Genomic DNA, 21,812 nt, shown 5'->3' on the forward strand with positions numbered 1-21,812 from the left:
AGAGAATCCAGGGGCCATGCTTTCCGGGGTTCCTCCAGTCTCAGTCAGACCATTAAGTCTGGTCTTCTTACTAGAATTTGAGTTCTGCACCCCTCCTTTCTCCTGCTCCATCCCGGACTCTCTGTTGTTTTCCCTGTCAGAGCAGTCATTGGTGGTAGCCGGGCACCATCTAGTTCTTCTGGTCTCAGGCTGATGCAGTCTCTGGTTTATGTGGCCCTTTCTGAGAGACCATAAATATTTTTAAAACACTGTTCTCACTATCTTCTTAGATTAGGAAAGCTCAGGTAAAATTCTAAAAATAATAATTAATTCTTCCTTAAAGCCTTCTGTGTGGGATTATTAAAAAAACCAAAAACCAAGAAACAGAAAATGCAGAGAGAAAAGTCTCCATCTTTTTCAGAGGGGGATGTTGTTGTTGTTGTTGTCAGTTGCCATTGAGCCAATTCTGACTCATGGCAGCCCCACGTAAGCAGAGTAGACTTCAAAATTCCATACAGTTTTCAAGGCTGAGGCCTTTCAGAAGCAGATCATCAGGTCTGTCTTCTGCGGTGTCTCTGGGTGAGTTCCAACGGCCAATCTTTAGGCTAGTAATCAAGTACTTACTTAACCACTCGTACCACTCAGGTACACACCAGAGAGGAGATAAAAAGAGGTGTAAAGGTAATTTCTCTTTATTGTTTCTGGATGTTGGCATATTTCTTTCTAGTCAGTATTTCTAGTATTTATAAGCCTAATGAGTACATCCACGTGGACATCTTGCCCTTTTAGCTCCTAAAAACTGAGAATGTGATGTGTGCCTAGGAAGCCAGCTCTTTCCTGAGTTAAGGGAGATAGAGGGGGGCATGGAGAGGGTGATAGACTGACAGTGACTGTCAAAGATATGTCCATATCCCTAATCCCCGGAACCTGTGATATTATCTTATGTGGAAGAAGGGTCTTTCCAGATGTGATTAAGATAAGGATCTTGAAATGGGGAGATTAGCCTGGATTATCTGGCTGGGTCCTAAATGCAATCACAAGCATTCTTATAAGAGACAGGTAGAGGGAAATTAGACAAAAGAGGAGATAGCAGTGTGACCCCAGAGGAAGAGACTGGAGTAATGCAGCCACAAACCAAGGAAGGGCAGGAGAAGCTAGAAGACACAAGGAACAAATTCTCCCCTAGAGCCTCCAGGGAAAATGTCCCTGCTGACATTGATTTTGGCCAATGATCCTGATTTTGGACTTCTGTCTTCCAGAACTATGAGAGAATACATGTCTGTATTTTAAGCCACCACGTTGGTGATAAATTGTTACAGCAGCCACAGAAAACGAATGTAAGGAGGATGCACTCACTTCCAGCTCTTTTTCCTCTGCTGTTTCCAGGAACAGATCTGGGCGGAAGGGTTGCATTCCTTTGGAATGCTCCACTCTAAAAATCTTCTCTGAAAGGATGAAAATAATTCAAATTACAAGAAAGAATGTAGCATGAAGATGTTTCAGCAGCAGAATTAGTTCATCTACCCTGGATGGCTTGTCAGCCAAGTCAGAGTGTTCTAGAGCAGACCAGCACTCAATAGATATATGTTGCAGGAATGAATGAGCCATCAGATGAAGGGACCTTATACCTACTGATACCCAGAAGGTTACCTTAACTTCAGGTACTAACCCTTTAAAACTCAACCCAGACTCCACTGCCTTCAGTAGGTTTTCTCTGCTAACACTCTGGCCCTGTCCTCCCTACATCCCTTAGCCATCCCTCTTACCTCCTCCACCCCTGCCAGACAATTAAGAGCCGACACATAATAAGTGCTCAATAAATGAGAAAGTGAATTAATGAAATGAAGCATTTTTTCCCCTGAGAGAACATATGACAAAAATTGTGGATCTTTTCTTAGTAAGAACTAAAATATGTATGTAATCCTGCTAGAGTGATCTGATCTGGGTGTTAAACACACACTTCTCATAGTGGGATCAGGAGGAAAGGGGAAAGTTGTAAGGAAAGATTCTTTAACAAACAATAATACTGATAATAATGACACCTGGCAGTGGTATACTCTCTTATACTTTTAAAAGCACTCTGACATTCATACTGCCATTTGATCCTTCTAGTACCCCTGTGAAATGTGAGGTGCAGATATTTCATTACTTTTGCCGATGAAGGAACTGAGATGTAGTCATAAATGGATTAGTGTCCCAGTCAGCCTAGGATGCAAGCTGGTTGGTCCCCAGTGGGGGCAGCTGAAGGGGTTCAGACTCTTACCATTTTTGTCCCGGCAGCTCAACGTGTAGAAGGTTTCTCTCCGTAGGATGATCTCCTGGGCAATGATCCCGTAGCTGTACACATCTCCTTTCTGAGAGATGCTGGCTTGGCGAAGATGTTCCGGAGCTGTCCACAGGTCTGAGCAGTCAGCCATTGAGATTGGAAAGAGAGGGGCGGTGAGCAGCCCATAGGACTCCAACATACATTCGTTCTGTAACTCCCTACACCATCTGCCCTGAATATGGGTGGCCTTGAATTTATATGGTCCTAAATGCTTGAGTATTTTATGTTGATGCCAGTGCTAGGAGGTAGAACATACATTTACCTTTTAAGCTGACTATGTAATACCAGGATTTGAGTGAGGTCGAATAGCAATATCTTTCCCCAAACTGCCAGTATCATAGTCCTGAACACCTTCAAGGCCTACCTAGACTAGGGCCTGCTGTACAGTAAGTAGAGATCCCTGGGTGAAACAGGTGGTTAAGAGCTAGGCTACTAACCAAAAGGTTTGTGTTTTGAACCCACCCAGAGGCTCCACGGAAGAAAGGCCTGCCGATCTGCTTCTCAAAGGTCATAGCCATGAAAAGCTATGGAGCACAGCTCTACTGTGCAACACATGGGATTGCCATGAGTCAGAATCCACTCAACAGCAACTGGCTTTGTTTTCTGGTTTAGGAGAGTAAGTGCTCTGTGAATATTTATTGAATAAATGCAATAGAATATGAGAGGTGGATGAATTTAATAGCTTACAGGACACATAGTGTGAACCACTGAAAATCTTTATAAATAAATAAATATTTACTAGAAGAAAATAAAGACGGTGCAGTTAAGAAGAGACTATCATTAATACTTTCTAGGCATGACCTATGGGCATCCTCCAAGTCAACTATCATCCCCAGAGGTGTTTTCTTTGGTTCCCATGGTAGTCTTTAAAAAATTATACATATATAAAATTTACTCGCAGGTTACTACTGTCCTTCCCACCCCCTATTTATACCTAGTCCGCTTCACACAAGTGCATTGCTCCTGGGCCCTGTGTTTGGCTCCTCTAGGCATACGCATTTTGCTCTGCTTTCTCGCATCTTACTTAGTAATAATGGAAGCATACGATTAATGTCAACATCCCTTGGAAACTTTTCAAGATCCTCTTGTAAATTTTTTGGGATTTCTATCTTCAGCAGTTTTAATGAAATACCTACAGTGCACGTCATTAAGTGATATGCATATGATGAGACACGTTGTCCACAAATCATCCTCCATCCAAATGTTCATTGCCTTTTGGAATTTGTCCTATGAATTTACATAACTTGTGATTTGTGTACAATTGATCCTAAAGGTTTGAGGTTCTAGAAAAGGTAAATAAATTTATTTATGCTAAGATTTCAGGTAACTGGCATCACAGATTGCCGTTGACAGCAACCCTATAGGACAGAGTAGAACTGCCCCCAGTAGGGTTTCCAAGGCTGTAATCTTTGTGGAAACAGACTGACACATCTTTTCTCCCATGGAGCGGCTGGTGGGTTTGAACTGCTGTCCTTTTGGTTAGCAGCCAAGCGCTTAACCACTGCACCACAAGTAGGTATAATCGTGTGACGCTCAGGAGGGTAGGATTTAACCTGTAATTCATCTGATTTTGTGTCATAGTGAGTCATTTAATAAAGGCGATTCGTTCCATTACATGATGATCTATGAACCATGCTTGGCACATAGTAGATCTTTGACAAGTACTTATTGGATTGAGCCCAATATCTTATTGACATGACTGTAGAGGTAGAGGCAGAATTACCATTTTTCTTTTTATTGGGGAAAAACTAAAAGATTGCAAAATAGAATTAGAAGTAGAATTTAGTTTTTGGATCTAGGTAGTATTTTGAGGCATGAGTGCTAGACTCGTGAGTCTATTTAATCCCGAGTTATAATAAAGAATAGGGTAAACATTCAGCATGAAAAACCCTTTATACTTTACAAATGGCTTTTCCTTTTTGATCCTCACCACATTCCAGAAAGGAACATATTTTACTGATAATATGAATCCCAGATAAATGAATGACATCTAAAATTTTGCACGCTTATCATTTTGGGTAAATCTCTTAGCCTCTCTGAGCCTCATTTCTGTCTTCTCTAAAGGAAGGATGATTTCTACAGTCTCTTTCTGCTCTAACCATCTGTACTTTTTTTTTCACCCAGTGCTGCTTCCACCAGCCAATAAGTTCATCATGATTTCTCGCTGATGCTCAAGGGACCCACAGATGGAGGAACTCCTCAGAGTGCGTTAGTTCCCCTCGGGAAGCCCACGATGAGCACTGACAGGCGAGAAGTGCTGGAGAACGGGCCAGCTGTTGCCTCTCTGGCTCCAAGTGTTTGTTTTCTGATCAACGTCACCACTTCCTGAGCCCTACATGGGCTTGTGAGCAGATGATAAACAAACGAGAAACTAGCGAACGTTTCATTCATTACAGACCTTTTTTTGGAGGTAAAATGGAATTGCAGCCAAAATCAGTGATCTTCACCACCATTCGGTTGTCCACTACACAGTTAGTGGACTTCAGACGACCATGGACTTCTGTCTTACTGGAGTGCAGATATGACATCCCCTATAAATTTGCAGGTGGCAGGAAAACAAAGGGATGTGAAACTCTTTAGCTGCTTGATTATTTTAAAGAAAGTGATATTTTGAAAACATTTCAGCCTATAGAGTCGTATCATAAGATATGTAATTTGGTTCCATTCATTTTATTTTTGAAATATTGGTAATACCTTAATATTGGTCTAAGCACTGCATCCAGTTTTAAATTCTAATTAGGTGGCACAGTAAAAAGGCAATTGTCCAAAGACTATGGTTAAATGGTTACATAATAAGAGGCAAATGTTTGACCCTACTTTTTCTTATCTGAGAAATGATATTAACCATCTCAAAGGGGTATATTCCAGAGAATCAAGAGAACAGATTTTTAAAAGGTGTTTCTGCTTATCACTTAAAGAGCCCTGGTGGCATAATGGTTAAGCACTCAGCCACTAACCGAAAGGTTCACGGTTTGAGCCCACTCAGTGGCTCTGCAGGAGAAGGACCTGGTGATCTGCTTCTGTAAATATTACAGCCTAGGAAACCCTCTGGGGCAGTTCTACTCTGTCACATGTGGTCGCTGTGAGTCGAAAATCCACGTAACAACAACAACAAGCTTACCACTTATTTGGTCTGTGATATTGCTACTCCAACTTTAAAATAGGAATAGTAAGACCTTGCTTTCTGAAGGCAGGGATAGGCTACATTATTTCCTAAAATCAAATCTGTTTCATTCTTATGAGAGTTTTGAAAGAGGAAGTCTGTTTTTTTCTGGTATGCTTCCCTCTGGTGGTCAGAGGTGTGACAGCAGAAATTGCTGTTAGCTGCTGTCCAGTTCCCAGACTCATGCGACCCCACGTACAACAAGATGAAATGCTGTGCCATCCTCATGGTTAGCTGCCGACTGGTCAGATTGTTGGGATCCAAAGAGTTTTCACTGGCTGATTTTCAGAAGTAGACCTCCAGGCCTTTCTTCCTAGTCTGTCTTAGTCTGGAAGCTCCACCGAAACCTGTTCAGCATCCTAGCAACACTCAAGCCTCCACTGACAGATGGGTGGTGGCTGAGCATGAGGTGCATTGGCTGGGAATCAAACCTAGGTCTCCTGCATAGAAGGCGAGAATTCAACCGCTGAACCACCACAATTAGGCTATTGTAACTTTTCTTTAAAAAAACTGATTCTTATCCTATGTGATTTTCAGGTGATTTAAGACTGGATCACACAGCTGACTCTCAGGAATGACTTTTCTTCATTCTTGAAGTCCTGGGTATTGACAGCTACTTCGTTTTTTATATCTGGGAATACACATGTCCAAATTTATCATTGCCTCTTGCCAGATGGCTGCCTGTCTTAATATTTTCTCTTAAAAAGTTGATAGAGTCAGAGTTGACTCAACAGCAGTGAGTTCCTCGATCAACTTTATATGATTTTGCTTTCTAACACGTACTCCAAACACAGAGGAGAAAGAATAGGATAATAAAAGTGATAAGAGCCAACATTTATTGAATATTTACATGTATTATTTTATAAATTCCTCACAACAGCCTCAAGATGTAGGTAGTATTAATATTATCATTTTACAGATGAAGACACCAATGTACCAAAAGGTTGAATAACTTGCCAGACCTTTAATTTTCGTAACAAGCGTGTATGTGTTAGTAGTTCTCTTACCTTCGCAATGTCATACAAGACAGATATCTTAAACTCCCAGTCCATGAACGTACCGTCGGGATAGGAAATTGTGTCATTTAAAACTTCCTGAATGGGGGGAAAAACGAAGAAGAGTGATTGCAAGAAACTATATTGTAGAGAGACTGTTATCAACTAAATGATGATCTCCTAATCATGAGGCCTTGGGATCAGGAACAAACTGGAACTCCTTTGTCCTGGTTTTCCTAAACGCTTCTTTCTTTTCTCTACTAAATAAGAAGCATTAGATAGCTTCACCACAAGCAGGTGAACAGGAGATACCCACAGCATCCCAAGGCCTGGCTCCCAGTTCTTCTGTCAGACAGGGGTAAAGGAATGAGTAACATCTGTCTGAAGGGTGGGCTGGTGAGCCTGATTAACACCTGTATGGGGTGTTCTGTCTCATGAAAATCGAACTAACATTTTTAAACAGGGTATTGCTGGCAGGAAATGCATTCATTAGACTTAGGTTTTTACTCATATTATCAATTGCATCCATTGATTTAATTGTTCTCATAACATAATTATTATAGTATTCCCTTTCACTATCCAAAGTAGCATGATAAGTTCCATGGTCACCCTACTCAAAGTTATCTAAAAGGTTGAAAGCTCACACTCCACATGCTCAGAAGTTGTTCAAGGTAAGATGCAAACATTTCAATGCTCTTTGAAGCAATTGTCTCGAGTTCCTTTCTGCTCCTGCCTTTCCTCATTCCAATCCTGTTTCTGCTTGACAACTGATTTCGTTTCCTGTTTATGAACTACGCCTACCCTTCTGAACTATGTAATGATTTAATATTCCTAGCTTGATACTTCCCAAGAACTTGGCTCAGACCTGTCTTACTTCCTCTTTCTGCTTTGGTCAACCTGAATACCTGACCTCATTCGAAGGCTCCTACCCTGTCCTCAGTCCCTCACAGAGGAGAGAGAAGTAAGAACGTAGACAGTAGCAGAAGCAGGACTTATAAACAGTCTCCTAACGCTTACTTAGAGCTGTCATAATGACCATCCACTTCTCTTTTAATGCAAAAGCTAGTTGGGGCAAGTAAAATAAAACTGATTTGATGGTAATCACTCACTTTTCCACCTCTGTTTTTTTTTTTCCCCCAAGTCTAAACTTGTTGATTTTTTAGCTTGTTCATGTATAAAGCTACAATAGGACCAATTGATAAAATCTGAGTGGCCTAGTTTGGAAAGCACCACCTTTTCTTGATAACTGTCTGATATTATTTCATGAGTGAACATTTTGAATATTTCTTTTCCTTCACATGGATGATCAGTTAGGAAATTAGAAATGACCATATTTCCTTACCCGGAGGGATCCTCTCTCGCAGTATTCTATCACCCCAAAGATCATAGAATCAAGCTTCACTGTGCCATAGAACTTCGTCAGGTTGTAATAGTCTATCTGAAGCAACTGGAAAAACACGTTTGTTTATAAAGCAAATCGGCCAGAAAGGGATACCAGAGTAAAAATTAATATGCAAATAAAAATATGTCTTAGATCTTTGGGAAGATACATTGCTCTTAATAAATTAAAACGTCAGTACTCATTTCTTAGTATACACTGCATTACATCATATTCAACAGGCTTTCCTTTGTTAGTTGGGAGTCTTGAATACAAACCGTTGATTACTGTCAAATAATATCAGGGCCATTTTCTAGGACATATGAGTGGATTTCCAAAATGTTTTACACCGTCAAACATCACTGTCTATTTCTTGGTAGAATTTTCAACAAGAATAGTCATTTATTTGTCTCTTCTCTGTTAGCATCCCCAATAACACCTTGCTCCACCAGGAACCTCAGGGCTTAGACAAATGGAGTGAAGCTATTTCTTACTTAAGGATTTGAAGTTGGGGACACATACCTTGTTCAATTCTATCTTCTGTCTCTCACTGAAATTACCATCATTGTGCTTGAAATCTTTTAGAATCACTCGCTGTAAAAATCAATTGAATTAAGGAGATATTGTAGCATAAGTGCAGGAGGAAGACGTGGCAATCTGCTTCAGTAAATATTACAGCCTTGGAAACCCTATAGGGCAGTTCTAGTCTGCCCTGTAGGGTTTCTATGAGTGAGAATTGACTCCACAGCAATGGGTGGTTTTTTTCTTTTTTTTTTTGTAGCATAAGCTCTTATACAGGTAGTTCCCAGCTTATGACAAGGCTCCGTCTGATGACTCCATTGTAAGTCAGTTCTGATGTAAGTAGAATACTTCATCTCAAATTAAGAACTGATACTTCTTATAGTACGAAATGCTGAATAAGATCATGCTACAGGCCTGGTTACTCATCATGGCAGTGAGTTTTGGTTGTTGTTGTTTTTTTATAGGCCTGGTCTACAATGAAGTTGGCATCAGTGTTGTAACAATGAAATTGAAGTTGTAACGGCTGTCAGGCATATGCACAGTTCAGTTGTCATATGTCATTAGAGTTGACCATTGCCCCACTTTCTATCCATTACGACTCCCAACACTGACACCGACTTCATTGTAGACCAGGCCATACTCTGCTATACGGCCATGTTTTGAACAGTAAATCATAAAATTGAACATCTACAAGAGAACATCTGAGTTGAGAATAATAACATCAGCAAATTATGCACTACGATACTTTATGGAGTACATATTACTAACAGTAAGATGTACAAAAAAAAGGACAGTCATAAGTGCATTTCGTCATAATTCAAATATGTCATAAGACGGGGACTATTTGTATACATTCTATAATCACTCATTTCTGTGTCTATCGTCCCACTACACTGTGAACTCTTGAAAGCAGTGACAATCTTTTATTGATATTTATATCCTTGGCTTCTAGTACCTGGGATATGGTAGACCCAGGTTTGAATGTTTCTTCATTCAAGAATGACTAGACAAAAGGAATGAGGAAGGAAGGAAAGAAGATGCAAAACCTCCATATGGGGATTGTCATATTTCCACAGCAATGAGCCAAAATATAATTCTCCTATTGCCTGGACTGCACTGAACCTCTTTCATATTTTTTTTTTCCTTCCTATACTCCACCTTTCCCCAAAATTATATTTGTCCTTCAGTTTCCCCAGGATTGCCAGTTTTGTAACCCTTGAAGCAGAGCCCATCCCATCCCTGAGAATGGCTGCCAGGACCGCCCCTTGAAGCCACCTGGCCACCCCCATGATTGCACTGCCAATGACAGGAGACATGGCAATGATGAGCAGGAAGACCAGAACACACCCTTAATTGAGAGTTCGAGAAGTGGGGAGATTACAGTCACCTTTTTGTCGTATTTGCACTGTCGCAGCCTCTGGATTGTATCTCGTCTCTTGTCATCGTCGATCTGGCACAAGACAAGGCCAATTAGTCCACAAGCTTCATTTCTAGTTCCATCCACTGCCAGCCAAAGCTGGGAGGCTCTGCCAAGGCAGCTGTACCTGTTGTTTGCTCAGTAGCGTGCTGGACAGGCTCCCAGAAAAATTGTTATGATCAATTTGCGTTCCTCTCTCACTCTTCACCTTTGCACTCCAGCAATAGCTTCTTCCTGGCTATCTACCCCTCCCACGCATAGCTCTGGGCTTGGGGGAACTGTGAAGGTGCTTCTCCCCTTTCTTCCCTTCCTCTGGTGGCTCTACTTTAGCTGAGTATTTTCTTCACTTCCTCCTACCCACCCTGCCCTCCTTCTTTGGGAAACACTGCCTGTAACTACAGACAGATGCTCTTAGAAGAGCAAGTTGTGCACTTGAATTGCATAGAGCAGGGTTTGCAAATTCACTGGAAACTCACACCTAAAGATCCAAGCAGCAATGCAAATGAAGAAACTGGGCCAGGTGTCTAAGGGGAGCAGCCCCATCAGCCCTGGGTGATGGCTGCCATGCAGTAGCCAGATTATCTCATTGTCAAAAGAAGCCGTCATCTGGACTTTTGTATGTTATTCTATAATTTTTATATCTTGTCAATTAATTTTAAAATGTTAAATATCGAATAAGAAACAAACACACATATACACACACACCTCTGCAGGCTGGATATAGCTTGTGGCCTGCCAGTTAATGACTTTTGGTCTAAAGGCAGAGAAAAGGTTGAGAACGATTGCATCTTTTAATTTGATTCTAATAAAAACCTGGGATGTATTATTATCTTTGTTAACACTTACAGGGCTATTTTGAAATTTAAATGAAATAAATTATATCAAGTTCAAGCATGATGTTTGACACAATGCATAGTAATAAATGTCAAGTATCTTCTTCTCATTTTACAAATAAGGCTTAGAGATGTTAAATGACATTAAATGTCACACAAGAAGAAAGTGGCAGGACACGCCGCATCTCAGCCTCTACTGAAGTGCTCATTTCATTAACCAGGTGACATGGAGGGCAATGGAGAGTCAAGGTACAAGGAGGATGCTGAGAATTAGGAAACATCTAAGTCCTGGATTCCAAACAAACTCTCCCTGGTTGGCACATTTCCTCTCCCTATTACCAGCATCTTGTCAAATACCTGGCAAGTTGCACCAGTCCCCACATTCTTCAGTAGGTAAGGTAGGCCTTACCTTCAGGCTAATATGGTTGGTCTCGTTGGTCTCCAGAGGAAGGATCTTCTCAGGAGGAATGTGAGACCATTTTTTCTGACGAAGTTCATTGTCTTTTTTGTATTTTCTGTGAAAGGAATAGAACTAATCAATAGGCTTTCGCTGGTACCCATGCCACCAGCTTCTGAACACTGAGAGAAATCTAGAACCCTGATTTTCTTGGGTAGATGTGTGGCGAGGAAGGCTAGCCTGATGGTGTAACTCTGTGCTCTCCAAATGGGCGAGAGCTGCCATTAGTGACCTGCCAGGATTTTGGGTGGTCTTTTAGATTCTTTCTTTTCTCTTTCTTTCACTTTCCCTGGTCCTTCAGTAAGGTCATCCTTTACGGCCATAAAGGATATGAGTTGATGACACGGAAAAAGTGTAGAAAAAAATTAAAAATTGATAACCTTGAGAGGTAAACCTGTTAATTTTTAAACCACCAGAGAATATACCAAACTTTTAAATAAGCCACTTCCTCTTATGCATCTTTGCCTTAAAAAAAAAATATATATATAAAGACAACAAAAAGTACAGAGAAAATTTAACAATATAAAACATTAAAATATTATAAAATATAATATTTATATAAAACATATAAAATATTAAATTTTTTTGTTTTCTCCAAGTAGCATGGATAGAGCAGAATTCTTGGGCTAGAGGGATGCACACTTTCAACATTACAGATACTTCTTCCTAAATGGCTTCCCAAAGTGGTTGCACCAATTTTCCCTCTCATCATGACAATTCCTGTTTCCCTACATCCTTGACAACACTTGGTATTAAGTTTTTTGTTCATTTCTTTGTTCATCATTGGGATGTATGTGGAAAGGTGTTTGATTGTTGTTTTGATGTGTATTGTCCTGATTACTAGCGAGACTGAGCATCTTTTCAAATGTTTTCTACTATGTTAGTTCTTGTATAAGATTTTCTATTCATAATTTTGCCCATTTTATATTATTTATCCTTTCCTTATTGATTTACATGAGTTACTTATACATTCTGTAAAACAAATCCTTTTTCCTTTTATGTGTCACGAATACCTTCTTCTAACTGCTTCTTTTGACTTTGTTGTATATAAAGTTTTGATTTTATTGTGACTAGATTTATATTTCTTCTTCTATGACTTTTCTTTTTACTTAACTGAAAAGTACTTTCCCACCCTGAGATCATAAAGACATTGTCCTTTAATTTCTTCTAAGAGTTTTGAAAGTTGATGTTCACATTCAGTTCCTTAATCCATTTGAAACTTCATATAGGATGGAATGTACCTTTCTGTATGGTGTCAGTTAAGGTTTTAATTTCCTCTTTTCCATGTGGAAAGCCTAGTGTCCCAACATCATTTCTCAACTGACTTGTAATGTCACCTCTATCATATTCCAAGTTTCCATGCTTGCTTGTCTAATTCTAAAATCTGTATTCTTTTCCATTGATCTAATTGTCTATCCCTGAGTATGCCTTTGATTTTAGTCATTTGACAAACCTCTACTCAACTTCTCAAGGTCAGTCATGATGTCTTTCTTAATGTCTCCTAAGCAGAGACGATTACTCTCTTCTTATGCTTCCATCTAACACTGAGTATTCTTCCGTTAAATACATATGAAACAGGATATTATTGACCATTTATTATAATCCTAAAACCTGGAGGCAATGAGGGTGAACATCAAGGCCTTGAAGGCATCCAGGCTCTCACTTCTGCACCCCAGGAGGTTCTTGGGACTCAACAGATTCATCATTCATGTTGAGTTAGGAGATGCCATAAATCATTCACCACTTTTCTTGCATAAGCAGTTGTAATGGAAAACTACAAGAATAACACCATGTCTTCTAGATCTCCTTATGGACGCACCATTGTTATGGCCATTAGCAAACCCTGTATCTGCCTCTGATGCTTGGGAATAATCAAAAATAACTATTTCTACCCTGCTACCGTCTGTTTGTGATTTACCCCTACCTTAAGCTGACACCCATTTGGATTTGGTTTCTGAGGGACAACAGCTACACATGTGACCTTGCTATTGACTGGCATTACTCTTCCCAAATTTTGGTTTCTGCTCACCCTCATCTAAATTGTTGCTACACCCTGTATACCATCTCCTATATTGCAGAGCAACACAGAGTTACAGGAGCCAAGCTTGGCCTTCATACTGAAGAAAAGGGTCTACTCTACTCCCTGGAGAAGACGTCAACCCACGTGTGACAGGCTGGACTCTCTCGTTATGAGAAAGTACAGTGAAAAAGGGTGTGGTCCACAGAGAAAATCATTGTATTGTTTATTTAGGGTATGGGGTGATCCTGATAATCCAATAGGGATAGAAAGTTTGATGTGTTTAACATACACAGATTAGGAGGTAACGTGGCACTCACTCATTCATTTATATATTCAACAAATACTTCTAAGCACCCACTATGTCCCCAGCATTATGCTAGGTACTTGTTATGCCCAAGTAGAGTAGAACAATCACAGAACTGACAGTCAGGAGGCCTGAGTTCTAGTTTGAGCCCTACCCACTACCTAATAATGTTTTTCTAGATAAGTTATTTTACCTTCCTGGGTCTCACTTTCTCCATGCTAAAATAGGAGGTTTAGAGGACATGGTTTCTAATGCCCCTTCCAGCCTGAACATTGCGTAATATAGTGATTTCAAAATTTCCCACAGTCTATTAATAAAATGGTAAAATAGCTATTTTCATTTATACCATGCCTCTTATGCGGTAGTCACTATACGTATTCTATTTTAACTCCTCACGACAGCTTAGCTGAGGAAAGTGAATCTAAGCAACATGTTTAAGTTGCTAAATAACATGCTTCAGACTACACAGCTGGTACATCACAGACATGCATTTTGAGTTCAAGTGTCTCTGTCTCCAAATTGTTAATCTAGCCACTCAGTAGTGTTCTGTCCTTGATATATATAGTCTTTGATACAGAATGCCTTCAGGATCTTAGACTGTTTAGAGACCTCTTTGTGAACATTCATCATCAACAATAGACATTATATCTGTCTCTCTCTCCCTCCCTCCCTTTCTAAAGGACAAGTGCAGGTAGAATAGAAGGAGAGGTACCTCAGCACCAAGAAACCAATGGACGGTACCAGTATCATAGTTACAGCAAGGGTGAAGACTGCAATTATCAGGATTTGAGGGCCTGTGGCAGAAAACACAGTGAAAAATGCATTAGGAATGATCTTTGAAAAGAGAATAAAAGCATTTCAAAGATTCTAGTTGTATAATGGAGTCACTGGGTGGTGCAAATGGTTAACATGCTTAGCTGCTAACTGAAAGGTTGGAAGGTCAAGTCTACTCAGAGACACTTCAGGAGAAAGGCCTGGCAACTTATTTCCAAAAAATCAGTCATTGAAAATCCTATGGAGCCCAGTTCTACTCTGACACACATAGGGTCACCATGAGTCAGAGCTGACTCAACAGCAACTGGTCATCATTATCAGCTATATAATATAATCTGTAGAATTAAGAAGGGAGCACCTTTAAAAAAAAGGAGAGGGAGCCTTTTTAAATTTTATCTTTAGTCATCCTGTTCATTGGTAATACAGGTCCTGTGTCCTCACTCTCTGAAGAAAACTACTTGGAGTGTGACCAGAGGAAGTGGACTAATTTCAGCTACCCTTGTAGTTCTTGCATCTCTTTTCTTCCTTAGAGGAATCACAAAAGTTACAAGATCATAAAATATTTTCTAACACATAAATAACTTTGGTGGTTGAAACCTACCTGGTGTCCTCAAAACCAATACACCTAGGGAGGATCCATAGAAAAAGAAATGACTATTTTTAACTGCAGATCACAAATAGAGGAACAGTGAGGCAATTTAGAATATTAAATGATAGTATCGCATTCTGGTCCTTCCCAAGTTCTACAAGGTCACAGAGGCACAGTCAATAAAGGATGTGATTTTACTTATCAGAACACTAGTACGTGGAGTTGTGTAGGGGGAATAATTTGAGAGGCTTCCAGAAGAGTAAGTGGAATCCAGGAAAAAGTGAATCCCACCCCAGCAAGCGTTGAAGAGTTTGAGTAACACGTTGGGTAGCAGTCTGGTGAGGAACAAGCCTTGACTGAGAAAGATAACAGTGATAATAAAACAGTGCAAGAAAGTCATGATTCATGACACAACTGGTCCCTATTAGAACAGGAAGTTAGTGGGGTCAATAAGAAAAAGTGGAATGGGTTTCAAGCAATAGAATGGGTAAGAAGCTGGCAGATAACAGGAATATGGCGAAGACATTTCTTCCTCCAGCAAGGGGGGAAAAATAGAGATACAACCAGATACAACTTTGATTCAAGGAAGGCATGGTTTAAAAATGAAACAAAGTGTGGCCTGATTTTGAGAAACTAAAATTAAACAAACAAACAAACAAAATAGAGAATGTTTTCAGCTTATTGCAGTAAAAAGTTAACTGGAGTAAGAATACATGTCTTCCTAAGGAGGCTCTTATGACGCTTGTTCATAACTGCCTGTGCCTTTGCTCATTTTGTCAATGATCAAACCTAGCTTTCTGTGGTATGACTTATCTCAGAGGGTAGGACCTATTTTTAAGATAAGTATAGGTAAATTACAATCGGGATATTTTCAGTGTTTAATCAGAACCATAGTACAATTTACTGCACAGAGAAGTAAGTCCACATTTATAAACCTGGCAAATCTAATTCTCACAGAAAAAAAAAAAACACAAAATGAAACAAAAGAAGAAACCACAGGCTAATTGCATATAATAAGTTTAATCTCCTTATCAGAAAACCAATTTCAGGGAAAGCAAATTCACTAAGATTATCTTACCCTGGCCTGGAATATCATTCGGAAGTTGATGGTTCTTCCAGATGAATGTAGGGCTCATATCCACTGCTTGAGTACTATTTGCACGGGTGTCATAGGTCAAAAGAACCTTGTACTGCACCAGGGTATGAAAAAGAAGAAGAAGAAAAAAGATGGAAAGAAAAAGACATTTTAGAATAACTTCTGGTGAGTTTGACCATCCTGCTCAACAACACTTGAATTTCACAGTAACATTTCTCAGCGAAATGACCCTCCTGGGATAGTTAGGCTCTGTTTCTTGGTTCACAGTGTGAACATGGATTCAAGCTCCAGGTGGGTCAATAAGTTTTCCGTTTCTTTATGACCATAGACAACATCACTAACCCCTGTTCCATATAGATTCTTTGGGTCTTTGGAGAACTAGTTCAATTTGCAAATGTTAAAACAGAGGCCAAGAGAAATTAAATGACTAGCTGACAAGTGAAGGGCCAGTGTTTTTCACAATACTCAACTGCCATTGAAAATGATGTCTAGCGAAAATACACCACGAGTAAAACCCATATATCATGTCGATACATGTCAATGGCCTGGAAACAATTCTGTATTTCTTAAGTTCTATCAATTACAAAATTTTCTCATCTCTTTGCTCTAATGTGTTTTTCTGTACATGGCACTAATGAGGAGGTTTCTAAGACAAAACGCTTATTTTCAAGTAATTTTCCAATATGAATATTAATATACAATATTCATTATATGCTGCATATACAGAATCAGCTTTGTAAGAGACATCTGAAAAATAACCATCCGTTTAAATTCACCATCATTCCCTTAAATGTCAAGGTAGCAAATCAAATAACTATCACCCTTTCTGGGCAAAGGTTTCACATTTTCAAAACTTTACTCTTCACTTGACAGCAGAATTTATAATTGCATATATACTGAGAATAGGAAAGATCCTATATATTAGGGTATGCACATTGAATCTATATTAAAGCCTACCTCAGGTATAGAATACCTTATCTATAGCCCTATGTTGTTTTGAGAATTAATTTCTGTTTCCCCCAAATATATTAAATAGCAAAATTGCTCGGATAACATTAGATGATTGTAAAATTCAACTAGCTCTGCCTTCAGAGAGGGCTAGTGCACAATACAACATTTTTCATTGTGAATAACAGTTATAAGGCTGATCTAGGGGCTCACCACATGTATTTGCTGCCAAGGAAGGCAAGGACATCATCCCAGGTACAAATAATTCAGAGGGGTAATGTATTATCTTTGAAGTTACTATTAGTAAGTGAAGAACTGAGGAGATCTAATTTTAAGGCATTTCCAAGGAATGTATGTCAAAGGTAGCATTGTATTAAAATTTCGATTAAAAAAAAAAAACCATTGCCCTCGAGTCAATTCAGACTCACAGTAGTCCTATAGGGCAGAGTAGAAGTGCCTCGGAGCATTTCCAAGGCTGTGAATCTTCACAGAAGCACTCTGCCACATCTTTCTCCAGCGAAGGCACTGGCTGGGTTCAAACCACCGACCTTTCAGTTAGTAGTTGACCACTTTAACCACTGCACCCCTAGGGCTCCTAAGGTTCAATATAGTAACTAAAAACCATGGATTACTCTTCTTAAATTCTGCTCCTGAATTTCTGATTTAGCTTCTCAATTTGGGCATGTTTCTCTGACTTTTAGCATTTTCTTTTATAGATATCTTTTACAAAGTGGGTCAATATATACACCCAATAGGTTATGACTTAAGGGTGTCATAATGGTCACACTAAAAAATTACTGCATTAAAAAAATGAATAACTTTTTATTTTAGATTACTAGTTGGTGTCAGGACCCAGCGTCTTAACCCTTTCAAGACCCAATTATTTTCTGCTTTGATTTTTTTTTTCTTTTTTGGATACCATGTTTTTTCATTAATGAAAGCATGCTGAGTCATGGAGTGTTTAAATTTTTGGTTGGTAATATGGATTTTGAGAAATATTATGTGGGAATACATGGTTGCCACAAAATTTGGGGGGTTCTCAGGCACCGGGATTGGTGAGTGCCTATCTTTCCCACCAGTCATGAGTGGCAGGATGTATTGCGGGGCACCTTCCATTAGGTTATATGGGAACCTCTGGTTTTCCAAACACAACACACACAAAAATAAAACCAAACCCACCAGGGCTCCCTATCACACAGGAAACCATAAATATGTTTACAAGGCTTATCTAGGGGTACAAAAGCCAAAAGAGACAAAAGTTTTACCTAATCACTCTTCCTGAATGCACTCTCTCACATTTAAGCCTGATACTCTCGCTATTTTGCCTCAACAAACGTTTATTTTGTCCTTCATCACTACACAAGTCCCCAATAGAGGGCAGCAAATACTTTCAGTGGAAAAATTAGACTCCCAAGAAACCTGAGAGCTGGAAAAAGTGGGTGGGCAACTATATATCCCGTGGACTTGAAAGGGTTTAAAGAAAAATGTTCTCCATCGACCACTTAGTTGGCAACAACAGTGGTTTTCTTAGCTGTGATGGGCACAACTTTGGGTGACATGAAGATAGGTGTTTTGTTTTGAAATTAAATGCTTATCAGTCATTAACTATGTGCCAGGTAAGAAGGTAAGCATTGGAGAGGTGGAAAAGTAAGACCTACTCTCTTTCTTTAGGGGACTTACTACGTAGTTGAGGATAAAAAAGCATATATTATGTGAATAAAAGCGTAACATTATAGAGCTGTTTATATGTGCCAGAAGGATTACACAGTTAATGGTTTTCATGGGAGTTCAGCTGGAAAGAAGAGGGAATATTTCACTGAAATATTTAGTTGTGGAAATGAACAAGAAATTATCAATGAAGATCTGTCATCCTCTCATTGGTATCTATCTCATTGAAAGTCTGGCTTTTATATCAATTTATTCTGGGTAGTTATATATATGTGTGTGCGTGTGCGTGTGTGTGTATTCTGAATAAGAAGTTCCACGAGTCAAAAAAGCTTAAGAAAGACTTCCCCAAATGTGACATAATTTTATAGCTGAAATAAACTCTCCTCCAGATCCTAAATGTATCTCCTCCAATTCCTTTACTATTGCCCCTATTCCAAGTTATCCTTCCTCACCCAGTCTTAATACAGTTGCATCACCCCAAGTTCCCTGATAAGGAGCCACGTTTTGGAGTCAAACATACTTTATTGGTATCCACAGAGGTATACAGAAGCATCATAGTATTGTCAATATCACCGCAGTCGTCCAAAGTCACAGGACCCATGTATCCTAGGGCAAAATCAGATAGAGTTAGTGGCCATCATAACTTCTTGCTTGAAGGACTAGTTGGACCCAGAAAGAGGGGATAAAATCAGTTCAAACTGCTCTATTTTACTGAAGAATTGTTGACTTTCATGGTCTAGTCAGAGGGCACCCGGATTGTTTATTGGCCCCAAAGTCTCTGAAGGACATTTTTATTGGATATATTGTTCATTTAGAAGGAAATATCTTTTCATTGCATTTAGGGTGGCACCAAATGTAATCAGTCAATAAATTCTTCCTAATGATTATTGACAAGTTTCTGCTAAGAATATTTACTGAACTAGTAGCACAAATGTTTAGGTCATGCATAATCTAACTTAGATTATAAGATAATCAAAATCCTACTCTATCATTTATTGGCTATAAGACACTAGAAAGTTACTTAAGTTCTATGAGTCTCAGCTTTCTCATCTATGGAACAATAGCAGTATAGAATGAACCTATGAAATGGTTGTTTGGTTAAAAAAGGATCAAACATCAGCAATTTTCATGATTCCACCAAATAGCATTTATTTCATGTTTATTATATGCCAGACTGTGTGGTAAGCATTTTATATGCATTTTCTCATACAATTCTTCCCAAAATACCATGATACAGAAACTATTATTTTCTCCATTTTATCAATGAAAAAAGCAGAGGTCAGAGATATTAAGTATGTTTTCCAGGGTTGTACACTTAATAGATGCCTAAACTTAGCACAGACAAATGTCTCCTGGCTCCAAGCTTGTGTTAGTGGCCATTAGGATACTTGGCCATGATCACAAATGTGAGAAAATTATTTAAGAATGCACACAAAAGGGGGGCGTGGCCAACATGGTGGAGTAGTTAAACGCTTCCTATAACCCTCTTACAACAAAGACCCGAAAAAACAAGTGATTTGATTCTATATGAATATCTAGGAGCCCTGAACAAGGCAAAGTTGAGGAATCCGTCTGAGTGATAGGGGAGAGGGAGATGGTTTGGAAGAAATGAAGAGCGCTAGAGCAGTGGCGGTGAAACTGCAGCACTGCAGCCATGCTGATCCACAGTGAAGCAGGCAAACAGCTGTGCTGTACACGCGCTCGGGGAGTTTCCACATCGAGAGAGACCTGGCAGCAGACATTCTGCTTGGACACTCCGAACCAGTGAAAAGCAGCCCCCAAGTGGCTAAGTACATGCATGCAGCCTTTTGTGGGGATTAAAAAAAAAAAAAAAAAAGCCCATTTGGGAAAAACCTCTCTCCCTTTAACCTCCTCCCTCCACACTCTGTACTGGGAGTCCACTGGGCCGGAAGTAGATCCCAAAAGGCACCCTGACCCATTCTCCTGGCCTTGGAGAGGGAACAAATAAGCTACTGGCTCCCCTAAGCCAGGAACACAGGGTCAGCACAGCTCCTTTTCTAGGCACAGGTATAAGGGGTCCGCAGATTCCGAGTGCCTTACACCCCTGTATAGACTTGTGGGGACCCATCTCAACAGCATTAGCCCTCACTACCACAGTACAACAGGGCAAACATCTGAAGTTTAACTTCAACTGCTTCAGCTGTGAACTGGCAGATTTGTGACCCTCGAAATAGCCCTGCCCCTTAAGTAGGCACTTTTATCAATCTGCAGCTGGGGCTTGAGGACTGGTGGTATCACCTGAAGTGCCTAGTCACCTGTTACAGGAGTCCAAGAAAAAGTGGTGCCCTCAAGTCTTTACAGCCAACAGAGTGGGGTGCTCATAGTCCGGCTGCAAAACTCACCTACCTACTCACCCTAGAGAATAGGGACAGGCTTTCCTTTCAGACTCTCAGGGGAAGCTGTCAGCCCCCTTCCTGGCTCAGCGCATGATCCCCTACCACAGGCAGAGTCCGGTGCCTGCACCAATCACCCATGCCTCTCTAGGACTGGGGGTGACAGCCTGCATCACACACTTGGTGACCGACTGCCTGAACACCCGAGCTGAACTCATATAGGAAAATTTAACAGACTCCTGTGAGCACATACTTAGTTACAGAACTAACTACCTGGTGACAGGACATTAGAGATTCAAAGGTGTCAAAAATCAAACTAGTGCACATGAGCAGCCTGTTTGGGCATATCAAAACAAAACAAAATAAGAAGCTAGGTCTCACTAAACAAATACAAAATAAAATTATAATAAATTATTGATGGCTCAGAGACAAGTCAATATCAAGTCACATAAAGAGGCAGTCCATGATGGCTTCAGCAAGCGCCCAAAATAGAGAATCAATAAATTCTCTGGAGGAAGAGAACTTCTTGGAATTACCAGAGGCAGAATACAAAAGATTAATATACAGAACTCTTCTAGAAATTAGAAAGGAACTTCTACAGAATGCAGAAACATTCAAGGAACATAGAGACAAAGTAGTAGCAGAACTTAAAAAGTTATTCAAGAACATAATGCCAAATTTAATAGGCTGCAAGAATCCTTAGAGAGACAGCAATCAGAAATCCAGAAGATTAACGATAAAATTTCAGAATTAGACAACTCAATAGAAAGTCATAGGAGCAGAACTGAGACAGTAGAAGTTAGAATTAGTGATATTGAAGATAAAGCTCTTGACCCCAACTTATTTGAGGAAAAATCAGATAAAAGAATTAAAAAGAATGAAGAAACTCTAAGAGTCATGTGGGACTCTAACAAGAGAAATAACCTACGAGTGATTGGAGTACCAGAACGGGGGGGATAACAGAAAATACAGAGAAAATTGTTGAAGAT

General features: G+C 39.7%; 1 protein-coding gene across 1 annotated transcript in view; it reads right to left on the bottom strand.

Annotated features, from left to right (window-relative positions):
* The window catches only part of GUCY2C (guanylate cyclase 2C), a 102,605-nt gene that overhangs the window by 20,307 nt on the left and 60,486 nt on the right, over window positions 1-21,812 (bottom strand). The window contains exons 9-19 of the mRNA XM_004387335.2: window positions 18,990-19,075; window positions 15,836-15,947; window positions 14,107-14,188; window positions 11,023-11,128; window positions 9,751-9,813; window positions 8,364-8,435; window positions 7,806-7,910; window positions 6,476-6,562; window positions 4,704-4,836; window positions 2,243-2,380; window positions 1,336-1,424 (exon numbers count right to left, since the gene is read on the bottom strand). Of these exons, the coding sequence (XP_004387392.1) occupies window positions 1,336-1,424; window positions 2,243-2,380; window positions 4,704-4,836; window positions 6,476-6,562; window positions 7,806-7,910; window positions 8,364-8,435; window positions 9,751-9,813; window positions 11,023-11,128; window positions 14,107-14,188; window positions 15,836-15,947; window positions 18,990-19,075 (1,073 nt within the window). The remainder of the gene's footprint in view (window positions 1-1,335; window positions 1,425-2,242; window positions 2,381-4,703; window positions 4,837-6,475; window positions 6,563-7,805; window positions 7,911-8,363; window positions 8,436-9,750; window positions 9,814-11,022; window positions 11,129-14,106; window positions 14,189-15,835; window positions 15,948-18,989; window positions 19,076-21,812) is intronic.

Source organism: Trichechus manatus, unplaced genomic scaffold (assembly GCF_000243295.1).
Source record: "Trichechus manatus latirostris isolate Lorelei unplaced genomic scaffold, TriManLat1.0 scaffold00184, whole genome shotgun sequence".
NCBI lineage: Eukaryota > Metazoa > Chordata > Mammalia > Sirenia > Trichechidae > Trichechus > Trichechus manatus.